Source organism: Melanotaenia boesemani, chromosome 1 (assembly GCF_017639745.1).
Source record: "Melanotaenia boesemani isolate fMelBoe1 chromosome 1, fMelBoe1.pri, whole genome shotgun sequence".
In the NCBI taxonomy this organism is placed as follows: Eukaryota; Metazoa; Chordata; class Actinopteri; order Atheriniformes; family Melanotaeniidae; genus Melanotaenia; species Melanotaenia boesemani.
The window spans coordinates 7,973,362-7,998,560 of record NC_055682.1 but is presented as its reverse complement, the minus strand read 5'-3'; the positions used below and the strand labels follow the sequence as shown (position 1 = coordinate 7,998,560).

The following is a 25,199-nucleotide window of genomic DNA, read 5'->3' as shown; positions in this document are numbered from 1 at the left end:
CAGCTGCCAGTTTGGGTTCGGGAGGCTGGCACTGTCTTTACTTTCAGAATCAGGTTAAAAATAGTAAAGCTTATAGTCAGTGCAATCACTAAACAGTTTCCTAGTTATGCTACTACAAGCTCAGGCTGAAAACCTTCCATGATACACCGCACACATTCCCTACAACGTCAATTCTTCTCTCATACTTTGAGAACTATTATTGCTACTGACTTTGTGTTTTTGACTCTAGAGCCCAACCTTCCTGATCAACAAACAGCCCTGAGGCTATGTGCTTTCATTGCTTTTATTTATTTTTTATACTATGTATATTATTTAATATGCAGATTACTTTTTTATTTTCTGTCTGCTACAAGACGGCCACAGCCAAATGGGGATGATTTTGTACACTGGTGTGAGGACTCTTACCCCCAGCTTAACACTTCAAAAACAAAAGATGTGGTCATTAATATTTAGAGGAAAACTGACATGCACAAAAAGACTTTAATCGGCCACTGAGGTAGTGAAAACCTACAAATATCTGGGCACTGTCATTTTAAAATCTTGAACTTTTAAACTAAGAGTGAATCTTTGTGTAAGAAGGGTCAACAACATCTGTGTCATTTACAGAAATGTTCTTCTTTTCACATCAATTGAACCAGAAAGACCATGCTCTATTGTGTGTTTATTGAATCAGTTTTATCTTTTTCTTTGGTGTCATGGTTTGGTCACATATCCTTAAGCCCCATTTATGCTCTACACTAGTGATCCCCAGCCCCGGCCCTCAAGGCCCACTCTCTTATAGGTATTAGATGCCTCCCTGCTGCAACACACATGAATCAAATTAAATATATCTCTGACAAGCTCTGCACAAATCTGCTAATGAGCCATTCATTTGAGTCAGGTATGCTGAAGCAGGGAGACATTGAAAGTCTGCAGGACAGTGGGCCTTGAGGACTGGAGTTAAGGATCTCTGCTCTCCATCAAAGACAGATACAAAGCATTTGTCTGTTTCGTGCATAATTTGGTCCATTTTCAGGGCCCTTGCAGATGTGTTACCCAAAGCAATAAAAGGAGTAGTACCATCAGAAACCAGAGCGGCAGTGATGAGCAGTATAGCTGACGCACACTCAAATAACAAAGCAAAGAAGAAGAGGAAAAAACGCATTTAACAACTGCTCAGACTTGCGCTGCCTCTTTTTATGTCTCTTTCTGCAAATGTACATTATCGTGGTCTCCTCCACCACTGCCATGCTTGGTATGGTGAACTCTGTACTGCCCTCTAGTGGTTGTATTGACTAACAACCATGCCAACGTAAAGAATGGATGAATGTATGAGGACAGTGTTGTTTGAAATGGACGTACCTATTTCTGCATGTAAAGGGAGAATAAATTTAGCAAAAAACACGAAAACAAGTGGTTATGTTGTGCTCTCAACTGATTTGTAAGTCATCTCTTTTACCAGCATCCCTGTATACCAGACAGTTATAGTGGATAGCTTTTCACTGTAATTAGAGCTACAGTACATAAACAAATTAATTAAATGAGTGCTAAACCCGTTAGAATGTCTTCAACTAGTGGCTGTTTCACTGCATGTCTATGTTCTTCTTGTAACCAGCACTGTTTTGACAAATAGGCCTGGCATTTCCCTCTGTCAGTCTTGAATTCTGCCTTTTGCCCTTTCTTTGTAGGCCAACACATGTGAAATGGCAAACATCTAATCATGACACAAGGCTGACATGTGTTAATGAATATCTTATAAAACCATATGTGAAGCTTTCATACTGTGTGAACAGAGCTGAGGCTTTGAAGGTGAGAGGCCTCTGATTAGTCTCCTTGTAAGTCTGATGGAGAGCAAACACTCAGGCACCCAGTCATTACATAATAGTCTTTATAGCCTAATGCTTGAATTTCAGGGGACAAATGGAGCTGTCAGGCAGTCATGCAGAAGAGACAGATAAGGGACTTTAGGAGGAAGCTGGGCAGTGACAGTACTCAGAAATTCTACTTAAATGGGAACATGAAGAGTGAGGAAAAGTCCATATTAATAAGAATAGTGAGCACATGGGGTGAGGGGAGGCTAAGCTATTTGCAGCAGTGATAAGGATGTTTTTTTCTGTATATGCTCACCAATGCAGGAGCTCCCATCGAGCTGGTAGGATCCATTGTCATGGAAACCATTTCTGCATTCGCAGTGGTACCAGCCGGGCAGGTTGACGCAGCGGGAGTGGTTGTGGCACTCAATCAGGCCCTCTGCACATTCATCAATATCTGAACGCACAAACAGACAGAAACATCAGAATTAATCAAAATGTTTTTTTTTTTGTTTTTTTTTACAGAAAACGTGAACAGGAAGCCTCATCTCACTTCTGTCATTTTAAGTTTCAAACCACACTGCTGCAACATTAGAACTGGGTCAGATCAGACGGTCTCTCTCCCACAGCTAGAGTCAACGTCTCAGAAATCACGCCATCTGGTAGCAGCTTTGCTTTCTTTACATTTATCTACTTCTTGTTGCTCATTTGGCCTTTCCGACTCAGCTCACTTTGTCTCTGACGTGCAGCTTGCACACACAAGCCAAGCCCAGAGGTGTGAGATCCGCGCACCTTCTCAGGAGAGAAAAGCTCTCATCCATTATGTATGATGTTAGCTCTGCTCCTCATCTGCAGCTCTTTGCTCCTGGCTGTAAAACCTGACCTGCACACACACACACTTTGGTTAAGGTGTTACCTTCAGTCACACCTTCAATCACCCAAAGGCAAAACACATGAAATAGCATAAGGAAAGGAGGAACAGTTCATTTACTGTCATCTGTATTGCTGGGCAGTTTTGGGGCTGATCAGTAGGCAGTATGCATGCAGTCTCTGAAATTAAGCTACTTTCAATGAAAAGAAAAAAAAAAACTAATCTAAAATACATCTGGAAGAGTCCGAAGTGGTTCAGAAACCATCCCAAATAGTGTATCAGGATGCGTAACCCAGCAAAAAAGAAAGCAGGTAAAATTACTGATCCAGTGAGCGACAGGTCCTCTTTCTGTTGGATTACTTGAGTTTTAAACTTAGATTAAGATTTCATCAAATAGTTTGTGAAAAATGCAACAAGATTTGAGCTTTACAGATTTTATTTCAGTCATGTGTCTGCAACATCAATGTTTAATAAATAAAACATGAAATTTGACTTCGCAGAGAAACTTTATTTATAGCTAAAGAAAACTGTTTAAATATAAATAGGACATAGATAACCATGTTGATTCTGTTATTGACAGAATATTAAAATCACCTTGATTACTTGCATCTGCGCCAAATAGCTAATGAGATGTAACATGAAAAAGGAGCAGCTGGTTTAAGGCCATTCACTGAGACGGATGCATCAATAAATTTAGATTATGTTTCAATTCAAATACCAACCTGTCCCAGGTTGTTTGCAATTTCACAGACGCCTGTGGATGCTAAAGTAAACTTTGAAAGAAACATAGTGTTAACAGGTATTACAAATAAGACCAACTCTTCCCACCAAAATCCTAAAAAAAGAAATCTTACTTCTATGCATAAAGTCAGAAAAACAAATAAAAATTGTAAAAACGGTGACGTTAAATTCATAGTCAATATTTTGTTATGAAGTAAAGTTGAAGTAAAATAGGTTTTGGTAATGTGTTGTTGCTATAACAACAGTGAAAGTCACAGCTGATGCTGGAAGACCCTGACCTTAAGGACAAACACATGCGTGTAAGTGGACTCAGGAGGAGTCATTTAACAGTGTGTGTTAGAGGCGTGCTACTGTCCTGGTGTGCTGTAGGTAATAAGAGGTGACAGCTGCCTGGAGGGTTGTCCTCTGTCAGCTTCACAGGTCAGAAATCTGGTCAGAACAACAAAATATTTCCCTCTTTGACACCCCACTGAAATATACCGAAATCAGAGGTGACTAGTGGATGAGAACAGCTAACTCCTCAACTAGAGAGCACTTTCTGTGCAGGCATCTTAGAGGATGCACATGCAAGTGGTTCAGCAGGTGTTCGCAAGAGTGTAGAGATTTAATTCAGCTGCTTCTGGACTACTTCAGTACAACTAGTACACAGTGTTTGATACTGAGCCAGGTATGTATGCATGTGTTTAATATTGGCTTCTTAATTTTCCTTACAGTATATTGCAATTAATGTTTCTTTTTTTATATATATATTTTTTCTGCAACACCACTTTACCAGTCGTGTTGCCAGAATTGAACAGCCCCCTACCTCCAGATACAAAAAACCAGGCCCTCGCCTTGCAGGCATAAAAAACCGCTCTTGGAGGCGGAATGAGAGGTAAAGAACTTCTGCAGACTCTTGTATTCTGTCGAACCCGTTTTCCTGCTGCAGCCTAATAAATGACATACAAGACAACTGCAGCTTCTTGGATTTATTTCTCATTGATGGTTTTATGAAGAATTTTCACAAGTGATTACAAGAACATCAGTAGGAAGCGAGGCAACACTTGGTTGCATCCTAAGAAAAAAAAGGAGGCGCTGGTGGTGGATTACTGCAGCATTTTTTCCATATTAACGTAAAATCCCATAACAACATCAGCCATGTGAAGAACGCTCTCCAAGAGCAGGGAACATCATTATCCAAGCAGGCCATACAGAAAAGATTTTACAAGAGGGTTCACCACGAGGTGCAAGCCATTCTTAAGCCTCATAAGTAGAAAAGCAAGATTAGTTTCTGAAACCATTTATAAAGCTAGACAAGTTTCATATACAGTATTAAGAGAAAAAGTATGGAAAGAGCTTGGAAAGACCTATTAACTGAAGCAGTGGTTCCCAAACTTTTTGAGGCGCATATATATATATATATATATATATATATATATATATTTATATATATATATATATATATATATATATATTTATATATACTGGATGTGAATCAAATTAAAACTAAGAATCTGAACTTTAGCTTAATTGATTACATAACATGTAAATATATTTAGGTAAGTAGCTAAAATAATTATTGTCTGTGTCAAATGGTGCTTTGCCTTTACATGGTACTGTAATAAATGGTCCAGTACAACTTTGCAATCTTTTCCCTGCATCATATTACAGATCACACCATCTCACGATGGGATCAGCTGTTTCTCAGCTTAGTGTGTGTGGATGCAGACACAAATGAGATGCACAGCTTTACTGTGTGTGTTTATTATTTTACATTGATTCAGCAGACTCTTTTATCCAAGATAATGCACAGTGAGGAGTATAGAAGAGTACAGAGTGCTTATTGGACTTAATGCATTTGTGACTGGCTATAAGTTCAGAGGAGTTTAAATACTACTGGCAGGAATCATAACGACCTAGCTCTGTCAGCAGAGAAAGAAAAATCTATCTGTTCATCCAAACTTGCCATCAATAAGCATGCTCATGATTTCATTAGTCTTGCTTTTAGTCTGCGGTCTGTGCTTGTAGAGTAGATTGTGAGTTGGACTTTCAAACGACTATGTGTTTGTGGTTTGTGTGTGCCCACGCGTCCACAGGTTGATGATTTAGACCAATCAACACTCTGCAGCGTTTCAACATGTAAGCCATTGGCTTGGCGATACCATACACCTGGATCCATGGCTAAGGCAGTACCAAAACAACAAAGGAGGTGATTGGTTTCTGTACACAAAAACAAAAAAGCATGATGAGTAATGGAACTTGCTTGTTACTGGTACAAAAACGTCTCACTCAGCAATGACAAAGTTTGCAGCTGCTGCCCCAAAACTTGGGAATGATTCACCATCTCATAGTAGGCAGGGTCCTCCACTCTGAATTTAATCTGATTCAAAAACACAGTTTTACTCCCTGGCTTTTGACCCAGTGTGAGAGTGTATTTTACATCTTTTACCTTTTGCCTGTGTGTCTGTTAGGATTTGATCTACTGTGCAGTATCCTTGTTTTTAAAATGCTTTATAAATAAATTGGCAAGATAAGGTAAGACTTAGCAATGAAATCACATTTTACTTGAAGCAGTATTTAGTCTGACTGATGAACAATAAAGTGGATCAGGAGAGGGGGACTAGTTCATTCATTCATCTTTTTAGTTTAAGCTTGTAAACCAGTTTGCTTGAAGACTGCTGTACCTTCTGTGGTCTCCTGTGAAGTATATATTTTTTTTGCATAGCATAAAAAAGTTTCTTTTTATGAAGAGATTTACTAAGAATAAAACAATAAGACCAAACATAAACACATAAATAATACTATCTATAAAACTATCTATCTATCTATCTAGCAAGCAACATTACTGCCTGCATTGATAATGTCAAAAATCTTCTATTCCTCTACAACATAGAAGCCCATAGTTTATGACAAGTGGCAAATTTAAGATGTTTTTCATTGTAACAACAGAAAGACAACACTGACTACAGAATGGATCTACTTTTCTTAGAAGACAAACTCCAACATGAACACACAAATATATAAAATGAATTTTTGCCTCTGTCTGGGCAGATACTGGTGAGTAAGACATGAAAAGCTTAAACACATTTTAAAACACCCCAATACTGTTTCTGGTTTCATGTGAACTTAGGGAAAGAAGGGTTTAAGTAGGAGGCATGTAATATGATGTTTACTGGTCTGTCACAGTACCTGAAGGAAACTAGTAGATTAAAGTTCATCCTTTTACAGCAGCTTAGCATTAAAACACAGTTCTACAGCTTTACTGCGCTCACTGAGCAGATGCCCTGGCTACGCTGGTTTACCTAAACTGTCACAAACACAAAGCTAAATCTAACAGAACAGTCAGAGTATGCCAGTCAGTGGAACTCGGTTTCGCACTACAAAACTAGTTTCTATCTGACAGATAAAGAATCTTCAGTCCCCAGATAAACATTTGTTCCGATGTCAATATTGGTGAATGAAACCTCTGAAAATGAATGTTTCATGGAATGATATGAACATGAGAACAAAAGCAAGATAAAACTGCCTCTGCCATCATTGCCTTTTAAAATATGTTTGTCACACATTGTCATTGTGCTGTCAGCTCTTCCCGTTTAATATCTAAGGATTTAATAGAGCCTTGCCCTTCAGGCAAGCTTCATCAATAGGCTGTCTCTGAAAAAAAAGAAAAAAATTCAGATAATATACAATTTTGGCTTTGTTATGTTGTACTATTGAATCTCATTCAATACTAATCCTTATTTTGATGTGACATTGGCACAAAAGAGTATTAATTTAAGTTTAATTGGAAAAGCTTTATTCATTCTGTAGCATGAATACACTTGATGACTACGTGATGAAAGACAGTTCCAGATGGGTTGTTTCACAAAACAAGCTGGGAATTCTTCTACAAAGAATGGAATTTGGGAAAAAGGTGAGGACTTCGAAAATATACTTTCAAATCACTGGATAAAGCACCTGGAACAGATTCTCCTACCACATTTATACAATCACTTTCCATCGGGAGTCCAAACCTCTCTTTACGTTTAGCTCTCGCTGTTTTACAACCCTTTCATCACAAGCCCAGTAACACCATTCTATGTTGTGTAATAAATACTTGTTGCATTTGCAAACACTAAATAATTCCTGTTGCTCAAAAGGTTTAAAAAACTTTTAAAAAAGTACAAAAAAGAGAGAGAACGACCCTCCATTCTCTGTATAAGTAAAGTGGACAGATGACCTTCCAGTGGTATGAGGTACAATATGTTGGACAACACATTCAAATACATCCCATCAATCTTGGTTACAGCTAAGAAAAAGAAAGGAAGCCTGACAGCATGTCACGTTTCCCTCTGTTTCACTCCATTACAATGCAAACGACAGCTCTTGGTACCTTTGGAAGGCTTCACTTTTACACAATCTATGAATTTCCCCAATGGGATATTATGACAGCCCAGATGGTGAAAAGCTGTGAGTAAGACCACTTTGAATTAATCCACCCAAAGCTAAAATAACCCTCTAACTCTCCAGAGAATCTTTGCCCTGCAGAGCTTTACATAATTACACTTATCTCAGCCCTACTGACCTACTGAAACAACATCCACGAAGATGTCACATGAGGAATTTACAGCAGCACATGCTCAGACAGAAACAACGTTCAAGGTTAACAGCAAGCTGCATAATAAGGACCAATATAGACTACTGGCCAAAGCCAAGTGTCTATTCCTGGGATGTTCCACTGTTCTGTGTTACCACTGATTTCTTGTTGTTTTAATGTCAGTTACATTATCTGTACTGCATTTTAACCATGTTCTCACCAACTTAGACACCAGAAGCATGTATACCTGCAACTGTTAAACCCCAAATGGATTTGCTAAGTAATCTCTGAACATTTTGGAGCTACTATCCATCAGAGAGAGAAATACTGTCAGAAATGTTAGATTATTTTGTTTCAATCTGTCATCGAAATTCTATGTAATATTTTAGATCACCCTGTGATGCCAAAACAGCTTTGACCCGTAGAAAAGATGACTAGGGGCCTCATACAAAGGGTGCGTATGCACAAAAATGGGGCGTACTCTCCTTGTCACGGCAAGTTCAGATATATCAAGAGTGACATGACCGTGGAAACAAGCGGTAAATGGTAAATGGTCCGTATTTATATAGAGCTTTACTGTACCTGGAACGATACCCAAAGTGCTTTACATTATACATCACATTCACCCATTCACACACACACACACTCACACACTGATGGCGGAAGATGCCATGTAAGGCACTCAACCATGACCCATCAAGAGCAATTAGGGGTTTGGTGTCTTGCCCAAGGACACTTCGACATGAACATGACTTGGCCGAGGATCGAACCGGCATCCCTGCCTTGCCCAGCCATGCCGCGGTGCCTTGCCCAGCCATGCCGCGGTGCCTTGCCCAGCCATGCCGCGGTGCCTTGCCCAGCCATGCCGCGGTGCCTTGCCCAGCCATGCCGCGGTGCCTTGCCCAGCCATGCCGCGGTGCCTTGCCCAGCCATGCCGCGGTGCCTTGCCCAGCCATGCCGCGGTGCCTTGCCCAGCCATGCCGCGGTGCCTTGCCCAGCCATGCTGCGGTGCCTCACGGCAACTTCATGGCTGGCAAACACACGTTTCTACAGCTGTTGATGCTTTGGCAACATTTTGAGGTGATGCTAGGAAACTGTTATAATAAATAAATGTGAAAACAGTCCTCAGACTGATTGATGTGCACATTGGAGACAAATGAACAATTAACACTGATGACAATTAACACACCAAAGTGTCTGCAATTACACAAGTGGCTATAAAATGCACAACATGCACAACGTGGTGCGAAAAATATTGTTAAAACCGATGGCTGCTTTAGCAGTATTAGAAGATGTTGTATATGGTGCAATACGAAGAGAGCGTGTGTTTAGAGACAGAGAGGATTTACGTGATGATATCTGGCTTATCAGCTGCTTTAGGTTCCCAAGGGCAATCGTCCTGGAACTGTGTGCAGAACTGTGGCCGGAGCGCAACACAGCAAGAAGCCATGTGCTGCCTGTCCCCATACAGGTGCTGACCACACTGGGGTTTCTAGCAACTGGGGCATTCCAGAGAGATCTGGCAAACTGATCGGGACTGTGACAGTCAACCCACAGCCAAGCCAGCCGAGTGGGACAGAATTATTCACGTCAGCCAGGTATATCAAATTCCTATATAATGCAGCTGAACAGGTCAACATTAAAGCGCAATTTGCAGCGACAACCAGTTTTCCTAATGTACTCGGAGCTACACACACACACTGCTATAAAATGCCATCACATGATGAATTTGTATGTCAACAGGAAACATTTTCATTCGATCAATATACAGATCAAATGCAGTTAACCAACACTGTGGCGAGGTGGCCTGGTTCAACGCATGACTCACACATTCTGAGTAACAGCTTGGTTGGGAACAGACTACAAGCTGGAACTGTGTGTGATGAGTGGCTTCTTGGTGAGTAAATATATTTGTGTAATTGTCCTAAAATTAATCTCTGTCATGCTCATTGAGCATGAGCCCCCAAATTCTATCCTGTCTTCCAGCATCATTGCTGTTTATTTTTGTTAGTTAAACTACAGCTTAAGATTATTCTAACAAGCCCCCATTGTCTCTATGTGCAAAGTGCTCTTGTTAATAACCCTGTGCATAAAGTGTAAAATGGAGTTTGCATGTTCTCCCCGTGTATGCGTGGGTTATCTCCAGGTACTCCAGCTTCCTACCCACCATCCGCAGACATGCATGTTAGGTTAATTAGTGATTCTAAATTCTCCCTAGGAGTGACTGTGAATGGTTGTTTGTCTCTCTGTGTTGGTCCTGCGATGGACCGGTGACCTGTCCAGGCTGTACCGTAGCCTCTCACCTGCTAAATGCTGGGTTAGGCTCCAGCTTCCCCGCAACTCTTAATTGGCCAAAGTTGTATAGATAATCAATGCATGAAGCTATAAATGTCTTGAGCGCACTCATTCTCTGGTAATTTTCTGATTGTGTAGAGACAGAAATCTCAGGTTTGAGCTTATTTAAATATGATTTGCATATTTAAACGGAGGCATGACCAGTGAGGAGTTGGGTACTGCAACACATGCGCTCTATTCCACGTTGATTGGGATGTACAAATGTAATGTGCTTGGATTTATCCGTGCGCACAGATTCATGCATCTGGATTTTTTTGTGCATACAACAGTTTCTGGAGTTGAGTGTATGCCATGTTTCGGTGGGAAATCCACGCAATTCTTTGTACATGAGACCCCAGGTGTGTGATGTGGTTCCTTCACTGTGGGATAAACGAAGAAGTAATCAAAATGCATACTCTTCTTTTGCTTCATCTATTGAGCTACTAAACGCTCTCAACATCAAAAATCTGTCACTTACATCCTGTAGATCTGTTTGTTTTTATAGGTGAGCTGCTACTCTTGAAGTTATAATTTACTACATTGTTTTTTTTTCCTTTTTTTCTACAAATATTATACAGTAGAATGAATTGCTCTCTGGGCTTATTACACCACTTGAATTGGAATTAAATTACTGATTTCTGTACTACTGTTTTAAAACTGCCCAACCAACCAGAATCCTCTTGACTACCCTGGTGTGAATGCGCATTATTCAGTTAGTAGATTATATATTTAATCCCAGCCACTTTGACAAAGAAGTGGAAAATGTTTGAAATCAGGGTTTATTGCAAAGTAAGCTGTTCAGTTTTTGACATCTGTGGAGGAAAGCCTCAGAAAATGAGTTGGTTTTGTAAAACCACTGGAAAAAGATGGGCAACCCGGGGTAACGGATCAACAAGGGAGAGGATGAAAAGATCAGTGATAAGATCAATTCGGTTCCCATCAAATTTAGATTCAGATGATCTTAACCTCTGGAGGTACACTACATACTCCAGAGGAGAGAAGTCAGCAGAGCAGCGATGGATCTTATTACACGGGAGGAAAGTGAAGTCAGGGGATAGACAGATACTGTAAAAAATTTCAAAAAGCTGGGGAAACAGACTAAGATTGAAGTACAGCAACAGACATGGTGAACATGTCACATACAAAGTTAAAAAAAAAAAACAAAAAAAAAACCTGCACAGCTCATACAAGACCAGAACAAAAAAAATTCCACCAACACAGATGGCACTTTTATGTTTTTATGTCCATTTTACCACCGGAGCTTGGTTTTTGTTTCTTTGCTTACATACGCTGTCGTAGCTCGTAATTGGTTCTCAGGTATGTTTTGAAGGTGCCTTCACAAGAAGGCCAGCAACTGCTGTAGCAGAGGATTAATGAGCAAATAAACTTTTAATGCTTGTTTATTTGCTTAAAGACAATTTTAAATTAGCAGAAATTTGTCATTAACAGTATAACAACTTCTCATGGCCGACTTTTTGTTAACTATGTTCTTAATTTTCGAGTTACTATACAAAGAAAAAGAAATAAGTCATGAATACAGGAAAGTCATTCTAACACTAACGGACCTTCTGGTGTTGCTGATCAACATTTTATTGATCAATCATGCAGACTGTGATTCCAATCAATACTTCTGGCTCATTTTAACATTTACACTTAAATTTCCTTTACTTTGAGGCTATTTTCTCAACTTGAGACACCAAATCAGCTTTTAATATTTCTGTAACATGCACATATTTATTTAGTTTTTTAAAACGAACAGGACAGAAAGGCCGGGAGAAACAGAAACAAGATTTCCAGATTACGGATACATATTTAAAACACATCCCTATGACCACCATCTCAATACATTCACTTTGATTCTTGTATTTCTTTCTTAATTTTAAAATATTAAGATAAGATAAGATAAGATAAGATAAGATGTGTAAGATAAGTGTTACTAAGGTAAAAAACTTAATAATCAGTCTGCCTTAGTGTACTTCAGTCACACTGACCGACTGATGATGCCCACTCTTCCTTATCAGTAAACTGTGGAGTTATTACTTTAAACAGTACACACAGAACAAATTTGTTTGACATCTAGAGTGATTAATATATTATGTTATGAAGTTTCTTCATGTAATAATGTCGGTTAGCAACCAGAAGGCATTTTGCTCTGCAACTTATTTTTTATTTTGCATTTTTTTCCTCCTGTCTTCCTTCTGAAGTTGTCGATGGAAGAGCTGCAGAATCATTCTGCAGATGTAATATTGTAGTTTCTCAAACTAGCTCTACACTTTGCTCCTCATCAACATTCAATTAACTGGCACAAATGTGAAGTTTGGGCCAAGATGCAGCAGCAGAATGTTGGGTTTGGACCTAAGCTTTAGTTCTCAGAGAACTCCACTGCAGAGTTAGTTTACCATGTTAATTAACAGGCAGATAGTTGATGCTGTTTGTGGGGTGTTAATTAGTCCCCGGTTGACTGCCTTTGATGAAATGTGTTGCATCCGGGTTGCAACTGATTATCTGTCAGTGGTTTAAATATATTCGATCCTGCAGTACATCTGAATTAAGTTTAGTTAAATTTGTTTTTCTCAACAAGAAATTCAGATTTGGAAAAAAAGCCAGATATTCATGAGCTATGTTATAAATGGAGTGACAAACTATGACAGTTTAATAATTGTTTTTCCAAGATACTGAGTGATGAAGTAATCAAGTAGCAGTTAATGTAATTTCACTAAGTGAAATTATGAAAATAATGGAGGTAGATGCTAAAAAAACAAACATTTGAATTCGCTCAGAAATGAGCTCAGGTTGACTCCTTATTTTAAAAAATCAAAACTTAGATCCAGGAAGACAAAAACAGCACAAAACCTCTAAATTTTACATGCTGACATACCAGAGACTGACTGACAGGAAAGAGACATCATTTTATTGGGGCGTGTATAGATTTAAAATCAAAACATTTTCAAAACATTTAGATGCAAATTTCAAATCAAACTGCTATTTTTGTAGTACATCAGTAGTCTCTTGTTTTTCCAAGAGACTACTGATGTACTACATGAGAGCATCTGATTACTGCATAATCAGATGCTCTCAGCGTTTGCTTTCTGTCAGCATGAAACACATTTTATTAAAGCCAATCAAGATTTAAATTTAGATAATCACGCTTCTGCCTTTTCTTCTGGTAATTAAGCTTTGCTGTATAACCTAATTAAGTCAGACTGATATAATATAGACAGTTTTGCTGTAATTGTGCAGCTTTTTAACAACAATAGGAAAGTACAATATTTATTACACTATATACTGAATGAATGGAGCTTTTCCATGAAACAGATAACACAGACCATTGGTGAAGCAAAGAGACTAATTCAAGTGGTGAAAAAGAAAAGATATTTTGCAGTTTTCCCAGTTTTATATGTGAAGATGAAGTGTCAGAGGAACCTGAGGCCCAACACTGCATGTAGAACTGTGAACATGTATGTCAAAGCTTCGAGAGAAACCATGGAAACACGCTGCAAATAACCGACCTGTGAATGAGGAGCTGTCTGAGGGCTGGTTGATCGGTTCTGCTGAAAGTGAAAGTTTGATAACGGAGGAGATAAAAGGCGAATATAGGGATGACAGAAGAACAGAGAGAATGAATGAATGAGCATGTATTGATAACAAGGGGAGGAAGTGCGAGAGGTAGATTAAGCAGGTGTAAAAATAAAGAGGATTAAAAAGTAAAAGATAAAAAAAAATAAATTGAATAAAAAATGTTTTATCAAACCACTAAGGAGGAGAAAAAGACAAAAGGCAGAATAGAAACAAGAAGGGAGCAAAGTTAAAAATGGATGATGGAGAGCAAATAGTGCAGGAAGGAATGAGAATAGTTGCAGATGAAAACTAAAGGAAGATGAAAGATTAAGGAAAAAAGGATGCAAAGCAAAAAGAGAGTAAGAAAAAATGGTAAACCTGGTAGAAGAGTGGCAGAGACAAAGGAAGATTGAGGGAAGACAATAGCAAAAGAAAAGAGGAAGACCAAAAAAAGGCAAAATGAAGAAAAGACACAAGACAGGATAAACAGAGAAGAAATTATCATAAAAAAGAGGATGGTACAAAGAAGAATGGGGTAAGAAAAAAATGTTAATGAAAGGTGGAAAAAGGAAAAGAAAAGGAGAGGGAAGAAAAATAGAGAGAAGAGATGATAAATAAAGGAGGGAAGGAGAAGGACAGAAGAGAGCAGAGAGAATTATCTGTCTTTTTTATGGCTCTCATGGGATCCTCCATCTCTACGGCGTCCAATTTAAATAAAAAAGCTTCAGAGAATGAGTGTGAGTGTGTGTTGTTGTGTGTGTGTGTGTGTGTGTGTGTGGTATTCTTTATCATTTCCTGAGGAGATTTCAACTCAACGTTACACATCACTGTGATTTTCGTCACTGTGGGTAAAAAACACAAGTCCAGCTGACCTGTGCACTAAATGGAACTATAAAAGTGTGAAAAAGGTGAGCAACTAACAATCACATGTAAATGAAGCAATCTGGTGTACTCTGAGAGGAAAATAAAAGAGAAAAGACAACATTTACATCTGATGAAAAAACATTCATTAAGAGGATGTGCTAAGAAAGGTGGAAAATCATCCAGAAAATGTGTCTTTGTCCATCTAAAATACAGTGACAGCTGGAAGCTGTGATGAACTCCCTTCACCTTAGTTTTGACCTTAATCTTTAACCAGGTCCAGCTTTATTTGCACCTCAGCCATGAATCAAGCTTCACTACATAAATAGCATCTTCCTCCTTAAGCTATGACTTACTGGAAAATGATGGTCCAAATATTTTCAACTGGGCCAGCGCTTCTTTTTTATAAGCATTAACATTTGTTAAGGCTAACCCCGACTGCATCAAGTTGCCGTTACACACAGGTGAAAACGATGCTGTCATCGTTATTGTGATTGGCCAAACGACAATTCTGATGTGATCCATCAAAGATGTTTCTACATACAACGCTGCTCTAAAAGTTTCCAGAGATAAGCCAGATGATGTCAGTGCTGCAGTTTATCTTCTGGAGCGTTTACTGTGGGTGTTGCTGCTTAATACTCCTTTCTGCTGAGTTGTATGTTGTAATTCATTCTCTCAGCAACATGGTGATTTGTTCAAATATCTGTGATATTGATAGCGATGCAATTTTCTTTCACCATTTTGAATTTTTGTATGCAAATAAAAATTGGCTTTTCCATAATCTACTTTTTCCATCATGATCGATGTATTCTGCATTCTATCCAAAGGTCACTGTGTTATTTCAAGCTGTGAGGATGATTCTCCTGCTGGAGTTGTTTGTGCTGTTCCTGTGCATATCTGCATGCCGTGGTTTCAAAGCTTAAACACAAGCTGATGCTTCAATAGAGCTTTAATTTAAAAAAATGGAGCTGAACAAGTCACTTCAATGAAACTGGGTCCTCAGATCCTACCTGTCTCACAGTGCCGTCCTGTAAATCCTGACGGACAGATGCACGTGTTTGGAGATATGCAGGTTCCTCCACTCCGGCATCCCTCCTCACAGAAGGCTAGAAAGACAAAGAAACAGTTCAGTTTCTTTCATGTCCTGGAAATCACAGAGACGCAAAGAGCTTTGAATCTTTGCAGCGTAAGAGTTTGTGAAGACTTTTGTAGGTGCAAAGTTGTTCCCCTTCATTTTTTAAAAAGAGAACGGGTCACTGGTGTTTTTTTTGTTTGTTCATTTTGCAAATTAGATATGCTTAGAAAACAAAAGAAACAAAACAAACACTTTCCATTACCAAAAGAACATAACCACAGTGAAGCAAAGTGGTGGCAGTATTATGGTTTGGGGTTGCTTTTCCTCAGCTGGAACTGGATCTTTAGTCAGGAAAGAATTATGGAGTAAAATGGTAAATGAACTTGTACTTATAAAGACGTGGACAAAAGTGCTGGTACCCTTCGGTTTATGAAAGAAAAACTCACAATGGTCACAGAAATAACTTGAATCGGACAAAAGTAATAATAAATAAAAATTCTATGAAATTTAACCAATGAAAGTCAGACATTGCTTTTCACCCATGCTTCAACAGAATTATTTAAAAAATAAACTCATGAAACAGGCCCGAACAAAAATAATGGTACCCCTAGAAAAGACTGAAAATAATGTGACCAAAGGGACATGTTAATCCAAGGTGTGTCCACTAATTAGCATCACAGGTGTCTACAATCTTGTAACCAGTCAGTGGGCCTATATATACGCTACAGGTAGTCACTGTGCTGTTTGGTGACATGGTGTGTACCACACTCGACATGGACCAGAGGAAGCAAAGGAAGAGTTGTCTCAGGAGATTTGAAAGAAAATTATAGACAAGCATGTTAAAGGTAAAGGCTATAAGACCATCTCCAAGCAGCGTGATGTTCCTGTGACTACATTTGCAGATATTATTCAGAAATTTAAGATCCATGGGACTGTAGCCAACCTCTCTGGACGTGGCTGCAGGAGGAAAATTGATGACAAATCAAAGAGACAGATAATATGAATGGTATCAAAAGAGCCCAGAAAAACTTCTAAAGAGATTAAAGGTAAACTTCAAGCTTAAGGAACATCAGTGTCAGATCGCACCATCCGTCGTTTTTTTGAGCCAAAGTGGACTTAATGGGAGACGACCAAGGAGGACACCATTGTTGAAAACAAATCATAAAACAGCTAGTTTGGAATTTGCCAAATTACATGTTGACAAGCCACAAAGCTTCTGGGAGAATGTCCTATAGACAGATGGGACAAAAATTGAACTTTTTGCCAAGGAACATCAGCTCTATGTTTACAGATGGAAAATTGAAGCATATGAAGAAAAGCACACTGTCCCTACTGTGAAACATGGAGGAGGCTCTGTTATGTTCTGGGGCTGCTTTGCTGCATCTGGCACAGGGTGTCTTGAATCTGTGCAGGGTACAGTAAAATCTCAAGACTATCAAGGGATTCTAGAGAGAAATGTGCTGGCCAGTGTCAGAAAGCTTGGTCTCAGTCGCAGGTCATGGGTCTTGCAACAGGACAATGACCCAAAACACAGCTAAAAACACCCACGAATGGCTAAGAGGAAAACATTGGACTATTCTAAAGTGGCCTTCTATGAGCCCTGACCTAAATCCTATTGAGCATCTTTGGAAGGAGCTGGAACATGCCTTCTGGAAAAGGCTCCCTTCAAACCTGAGACAACTGGAGAAGTTTGCTTATGAGGAGTGACCAAAACACCTGCTGAGAGGTGCAGAAGTCTCATTGACAGTTACAGGAATTGATTGATTGCAGTGATTGTGTCAAAAGGTTGTGCAACAAAATATTAAGGGTACCATCATTTTTGTCCAGGCCTGTTTCATGAGTTTATTTTTTAAATAATACTGTTGAAGCATGTTTGAAAAGCAATGTCTAACTTTCATTGATTAAATTTCATAGAATTTTTATTTATTACTTTTGTCAGATTCAAGTTATTTCTGTGACCATTGTGAGTTTTTCTTTCATTAACCGAAGGATACCAACACTTTTGTCCATGTTTGTGTAGTCCTTTTCCAGTCAGTTTGTCCGCTCAAAGCGCTTTACACTACATATCACAATCACACCTCAATAGGTACATCGGAAGGAAACATGGGGTTAAGTGTCTTGCCCAAGGACACTTCGACATGTAATCAGTGAAGCCTGGAATCGATCCACTTACTTTCCGGTTGGAAGTTGTAACGTGTAAAGTAAACCAGTGCTGACTGCAATTGTATTAAAGCACAACTCTCAGAGAATTCAACACAGTAAACTTTCCTCATTGACAGGTGGTAATAAGAGACATTAGTAATGGTGGTGTTTTTAAAAAGCTGCACTTCTCTGTATTGTCCAAATAAGCAGGTGTTCAGGTCTCTAAGATATAATGGTGATGAATCATTGCAGGGGTTAGTAGTACTGCTATTTTTCTATTAACTACAATTTCTTGTAGCAAAAGAGATAAGATTTGCAACACCGTTATTCACAGAAACACCATTACACAAATGCATGAAAAATAGCCCGTATAAGACTGACCTCACCTATCAGGACAGTTTAAATTTTCTCAGGAGTGTGAATGTGTGTAAAAGCACAAGTGAGAATTGACTTCACCTCTAACAGAAAACTCTGGGGCTGATGTGATTCAGTTTGAATGAAATCATTTTTGGTCCAAAACTTTTGTGAGAATACTGCTGTGGCAAACCTCCCAAAGGTTTGACAACAGTGTTAAACCACCACACTACTTTATGCCTTTTGATAAAGCAGCTTTTTGCTCCGCCACTGTAGAGTTTGCTTGTCTGCAAAACATATTTGTCAACAACAGTCATAAATAAAACTTCAGTTTGGCCCAGTAGGGACAAAAAAAAACTTCCCAAGCTGTAACTTTTTCATAGAACAATGCACTTTGGTGATAAGTCACAAAGCGACATTTCATTCATTTTACAGCTCATTTTGGGGTTATTTGAGTGATCGTGTGCACAGCTGTCTCACTGCCTTTTGCTGGAAAGCAGGCTGGCAGTGCAAATGGCTGTGATTTGTTCTGAGAGAGCACATGCTGCGATGCATCAACATGGCTGAGACAAACACCACTGAGCAGAGGATGGAGGGAAGCAACATTCTCCATGAAATGGAGGCAAAAGTGAGAGCAGGGAGGGCAAGAAAGTTGAAAAGGCAGGAAAGAACAGTTAATCTGTGCTGAAAGGGGGAAGGATTAAACCCAAAAAAGAGGGCAGACTTAACTGAGCAAGTTCATTAAAGACAAACTACTTCTAAGCTTAATTAACGACACGATTTATAAAATTTGTGTTAATGGTATGAAAACTATTTATAGTCAAACAGTGTGTGGGCATGATATCCGTGTGCAGTAGCTCGTCTTCATTAAGTTTATGAATGTAAAGAAGGATCATGTGTCTGCATAAATTATCAACACTGGTTTGAAAAAAAGGGAGTAAATATACAAACAAATATGGGCCAATAAATAAAAGCTGAGTCCTGTGCCAGAAGCTATTAGAGCCATTAATCCAACTGGTTCCACCATTTAAGAAGTTCTATCAGGCTCTCATTAGGAGCCTGATTGCCTCTGTACTAATAAACCTCACACTTAAAAATTAATTACACTTATACTGACTCAATCTATCTCCAGCTCTAATTATCATTTCACTATCATCAGCAAAATGTCGCCTGCCTATTGAACTAATGACTTCCAGAGATGAAGGAGCATCAGTGGAGCATCACATGAGGTGTGTGTGTTTGTGTGTGGGTGGGGGGGAGGGGTGTGGGGGTGGGGGTGGATAAACGTTATCTTTACAAAATACAAGCTTTCGTTTACAGTTGGCTGTTGTACCTTATTCTTGTCAAAGAATGTCACATAGCAAGAATTGAAGTTGTTGATGTGTATTAACTGTCCACTGAAACTCAGGCTTGTCATGTTGTAATAATAACAGCAATAATAGTGTTCCTGCCAATTATGAGCTGATTATTCATTTGATTTGAGAGTGCTGAAAATGGAAAAAATATCACCCAGAACATAAAAAAGACATACCAAAAACACTGTTCAAACGGAGCGGGAAGGAACCGACCCCTTCGCCATACCCCTTTACATTATAACAATACATTATAACAGTCACTGTACATACCACAGTCACATTAATTATCAGTAACCATAATCTTAAATACATCATATTATAATGAAACTATGCAGTTGTCACTGTGCATACAAAAGTCCTATAAATAACATTAGAATATATCGCTGCTGTCGGGCACAAACCTCCTATGTCCAAAACTGTTATTTTTAAAGAAATGAATAAAACTGTATGGTTTTTGCAATAACTGGACATAATGTAATCAAACTTGGTATTGTGTTTTACGTCATATATCTTTGGTTAAATATTTGTAAAACTACAGACAGACATAAAGGGTGACCAATATTTATGAAGGAAAAAAAAAAATCATTTTTGGACATAGGAGGTTTGTACCCGACAGTGGTGATATCATACATCATTCTAAGACAAACTATGCAGTGACAAAAACAGTGATGATGATGATTTTCATAATAATACTCAGCCTATAGAAACCACTATCAATTCAATCTTAAACAACAGCACATCGATTTATTATGGGACAGTAAAATAGTAATAATTATAATAAAAATGACAACATCATAAATAATGATGTTGTAATTCATATGATACATCATGTGAATTCAGCTATAATAATTAGAAAAAATATAATAATAACCTGTTACCTACTGGTAAAAACCTTGTGATAATTAGTACTCTTTCTGTACTTTTTGAGGACCATTTCCTCATGTTGATGTGAGTTAGTGGATATCTGGACATTGATTGTGTCTCTCCCCCAGCCAATCTACAGTTTGACGTGACACAAAATACATTTCTTGGTGGTTCTCACAAAGGGGGGGGGGGGGGGGGGGGGGGGGGGGGGGGGGGGGGGGGGGGTGTATTGCTGCTGTTCAGCAAACATAGGGCAACATGGAGTATTTCACATCCTCTGGATTGTATTGTATTTACCTCCATCTCTTTATTTAATGCTTGTAGAAAACCATTTCTGCTCCTCTTCTCTGACACCATAACCTCAAATTCACCATTGATGCTTCTGATCAAGCCTCTACATACTGTGTAATCTTAAAGAAAACATCTCACAAAAACATCACGTCCCTCCATCTTCCTTTTCCCATTTGTTTTCTGCTTTGCAAATATTCCTATTTACTTTCCACATCTCCTTTTGCATTTTTCCAGCAACAGATTTCTTCCATTGTGGTCCGTTTGACCTTCACCTAAACTATCTCACTGCTTAAGTTAGCCAGTTGCTGACTCGTGACTTCCAGAGACATGCTTATTCCCAAAAATTTGCTATTTGAGTTTCCCATTACAACACCTAGATTGCTTTCCAGTGGGTGGTGAGAATGAAATCATTCCACTCTGTGCCGTAGCAAGCAGCCATATTCACGGTCGTTGGGTGTCCAAGGATCTATCTCAGAATGACGAGAAGGAATATCACAGAGAAAGTAAAGGAATGATGCATAAATTCAAATAGGTATGAAAGGAGGGGAAAAAAGCACTTTGTATTTGGTTGAATAGGGTTAAATAGGAGTGGTGTGCTAATTAGAATTCCAAGTAGTACATCAAAGATCAGTGATGTGCTGCACAGGCATTATCATCCTGATAATGTTCTCCTCCCTAACATAAAATGTAAATCTCATGAGCCTGAAAGATTTTTCTGTTCTTTTCCCATTAGTCCAATCAATGACTCAAAATCCTACATTTAACATGAAAAGCAGAACTCCTACTGATGACCCCACCAAGTACGATAAGGCAAGATGGAAGCATTAAATCCTTTCTACTTCATTATCTTAGTTTTACAGGAAGTTATCTGTGCATGGTTCAGGGTCAAGGTTGTTTCACAGGAAATTAAATAGTATTTAGACATCTCCATCAAGTTTCCATTCACTAAGTTGAAGAGGTTGTTTGTATAAAAGTATAAAATAAACAAAGTGGGCTGTGTGATGTTACTAGAGGTTGACTGGTGCTACTGACCAAAGCACCAGACAGAAGCGAGCTGAAATCTTTGACTCAGGATAAGACTGAGAGGAAACGTGGAAACTCTGCAACCAGAAGAGTGAGGTGAAGGGGAAAGTTTCTCAGCTTGAACTGGCTCTAGGTAGAGAAAAGAAGCACATCAGTATGCCGGTCACAGATCTGGAAAGACACTTTAGACGATAGAACCTGAAGTTACATGTCATGTCAGAACACATGGAAGATAAACATGTATGCAAAGTGATCTGAATCTGCCAGAGGCTGCTGCCATCGGATACTGGAAGACTCCCAGAAACCATTGATATGGTTGTACCACTGTCTACTGTACACGAACTGAGGTGACAGTCATGTACTTTCAATTTCATCCTGAATCAGATGATAAAGTTTCGCTCAGGGAGGATATAGGTGACACAAACAGTTTGAAAAAAAAGTAACAAAAAGATACTTTATTGGCAGAAAAGCCACTCTTTAAAGTACCAACTAAAATAGTTCAGCTATGACTGAATTTATATTTCCTTAAATAAAAACAACAATCAGCTTAATGTGCACAAAAAGAAAAAAAAAACAATCTCAGTTAGAAAATCCAATAAAATGAATTAAAATAAAATAAAGTTGGCCCCTAATAATAAACAGAACAAAGTCAGTGCCCTCAGTTCACCCATGTTCAGTTTGTGTGTGTGTGTATTAGTTCTTCAATGTATGATTGTGAAATTGTTCATCTTCCTGGGTAGTGTGAGTTTGTTTCTTATCTGTATGATGTGATTGATGTACTTTCTCCAGATGCACAATGAAACTGATGTCACACCCTCCACAATGTCACACCCTCCACGATTGTAAGCTGGTGTCCTGCTTCACGTTCCTCTGGTCCGGGCTCTGGCCCGCCATCACAACTGATTCATACACACACACACACACACACACACACACACAAAACAACCAGAGTTTTCTCTCGACAAAAACACAATAATGCGGTGACGTCTGGCAACCCAAAAAGTTCCTTGCAGGTGCAGATACCTTCTGGAATCAATAACTTTAAAACGAGATGATGCTCTATCTGGGCTGAAGTGTGTCTGTGCTTATTGGCATCAGTAGTGGGTGTCTGGTGGGTGTTATACGGTGCATCGTATTGTAAAAAACCGCGTCAGAGGCACCAGACTGCAGTTCTTCTCCTGCGACTCCTGAACTCCCCCTACCAGTCCAATCCCTTTTTATTTATAAAGCACTTTAAAGTAACCCTGTGTTAGGAGTCTCACTTGGAGCAAAAAACAAGATCTAGACAATATAGAATTGACTTTTGACTCATTTTAAGAAAGAGTGTAATATTACACTGAAACTTTTAATGCTTAATGTAAAGCATTTTGAATTGTTTTGTACATGAAATGGGCTATAGAAATAAACTTACCTTAATGATAGTGATAATTTAGCAGTAATAGTTTATTCTTTATATTTAAGTTCCAAGAGAATGTGTTGAAAGGAAAGCAGGATGTATGTGAATAATCTGGGAACACTGGGTAGTCTAACTGCGTTGCAGACAGATTGTGGTCTGCAGTCTCAGCTCAGAGAGGTCATTTCTGCTGAGGAGGACACCTGATCATAGAAGCTGCTGTTCAATCTAGCCAAAATGTCTTCATGGAGCCGATTAGCAAGATCTTTTATTTCAGTTTGAAGATCCTACAAACAGGACAGTGCTAGTTACAAATGTTTAAAATGCTCCACAGTTTTATGTGCATTAGTGAAAGCACAGCTAACACTGCGCTGTGAAACAAGCTCGTCATGCTCAACAAGCTCGTCATGCTCAACAAGCTGCAACGTATAAGCAGAACAACCCAAGCTGCAGATTCCCACATCTTCCTTCACCTTCTTCATGTGAGTCATATTGTCACGCAGGATTACAGCATTTTAGCTAGCTGACTATTACAGAGTTTTGCTTGATAGATAGAGACTGGCTGGCCAGAATGATGAACTGGAGCAGCTTTTCTGTGGGCTAATCCCTTCAGCTTTCACATTGTCTGCTGGAAGTTTACTGCTTCGCTCTTAACTTCAGGAGTTTCTGCTGTGCCGTTTTCTCTTCCTTGCTTAGCTGAACAACTTTAGCGAGGTGGATTGGGGGATTCAGTCTGATACCCTATCCATGAACCAAGTCGATCTCGGATCCCAATATTGGGTCGGATTGTTCCCAACTCTAATTCAAATCACATTTTTTTGATCCCTTCTTCCGCATATTCTTATATTGAAAACAGACTCAGGATCAAATACAATCTTCTGGAATGAGGCTGAAACAAATATGGTAAAATCTTGATATCCCCTAACACAGTGGTTCCCAACTTGGGGTCTGGGACCCCCCCAGGAAGTTCCCCCAAAGAGCACAGGGGTTCCTGAGACTTTGAATATTAGGAGCCTTTGTTTTTAATGTCCACAAATTGTCCCTATTTTAAGAAAAAAAAATAAATAAATAAGGCTCTATGTTAATTTAACTTTGGAATTGTCAAAGGACAGGAATACATTATTTAGGTGAGAATGTCACTTTTGAAACCAAGTATGGTTTTTAGCATGGATGGGGCAGGGGGTCCATGGCTTTTTCGTGTATGCATGAATGGTGTCCGTGAAGAAAATAGGTTGGGAACCACTGCCCTAACACAATGCCATCTGAAGATAAAGGACATCTATTTGAATATCAAACTAAATGGGATGAACTCTGTCAATGGGGGTGCTTATTTTATTTCTAGAAAGCAGTGGGTGGAGGAAGGTGAACACAACTAGAAAAGTTTCATCTGCAGATAACAAAACTCACCAACTCCAGATAGATAATACCATGTGTAGTGATGCAACCTACATTGCAAACATTTCCTCTGGCTTGTTTACAAAGCTGTACAGCTCTAAATATAGTGAAAATAATGCTGCCACATTTCTAAATTCTTTGACAGACACTTAGCAAATCAACTCTGATGACCAAAAATTCAGTGATCATCCGATCTTTTTAAAAGAAGTGTTAGACTAAATTGAAAACCTTAAGAACAATAAATCACGTGGGACTGATAGCTTGCTGTCAGAGTTCCACACTGGCTTTGGTAACTTATTTTGTAGAACAATTAAAGCTTTATATAGTAATGGTAAAATCACTCAGAAACCTTACAATAACTTTCTATTTATGTATGCAATATTAATAACCTGTTTATTATATTGTTATCAGTATGTATTACTTATCTCAGGTATTTTTTTTTCATATTAATGCATCATTATCTTGTTCTGCAGTGCATCTCTGATGTAATTTTACAGAATGAAAATAAACTGAATCTATCTGAATAACTCAATTAAATGAAAGGATGGGACATCCCCAAGATTTGAACCAAAATGTGTACAGGGTTGCCCTATTTCC

General features: G+C 38.8%; 1 protein-coding gene across 3 annotated transcripts in view; it reads right to left on the bottom strand.

Moving 5' to 3' along the window:
- LOC121641784 (protein kinase C-binding protein NELL1-like) overlaps positions 1-25,199 on the bottom strand; it is a 316,585-nt gene that overhangs the window by 31,281 nt on the left and 260,105 nt on the right. For all 3 annotated transcript variants that reach the window (XM_041988075.1, XM_041988084.1, XM_041988092.1), the window contains exons 15-16: positions 15,721-15,816; positions 2,107-2,247 (exon numbers count right to left, since the gene is read on the bottom strand). In XM_041988075.1, the coding sequence (XP_041844009.1) occupies positions 2,107-2,247; positions 15,721-15,816 (237 nt within the window). The remainder of the gene's footprint in view (positions 1-2,106; positions 2,248-15,720; positions 15,817-25,199) is intronic.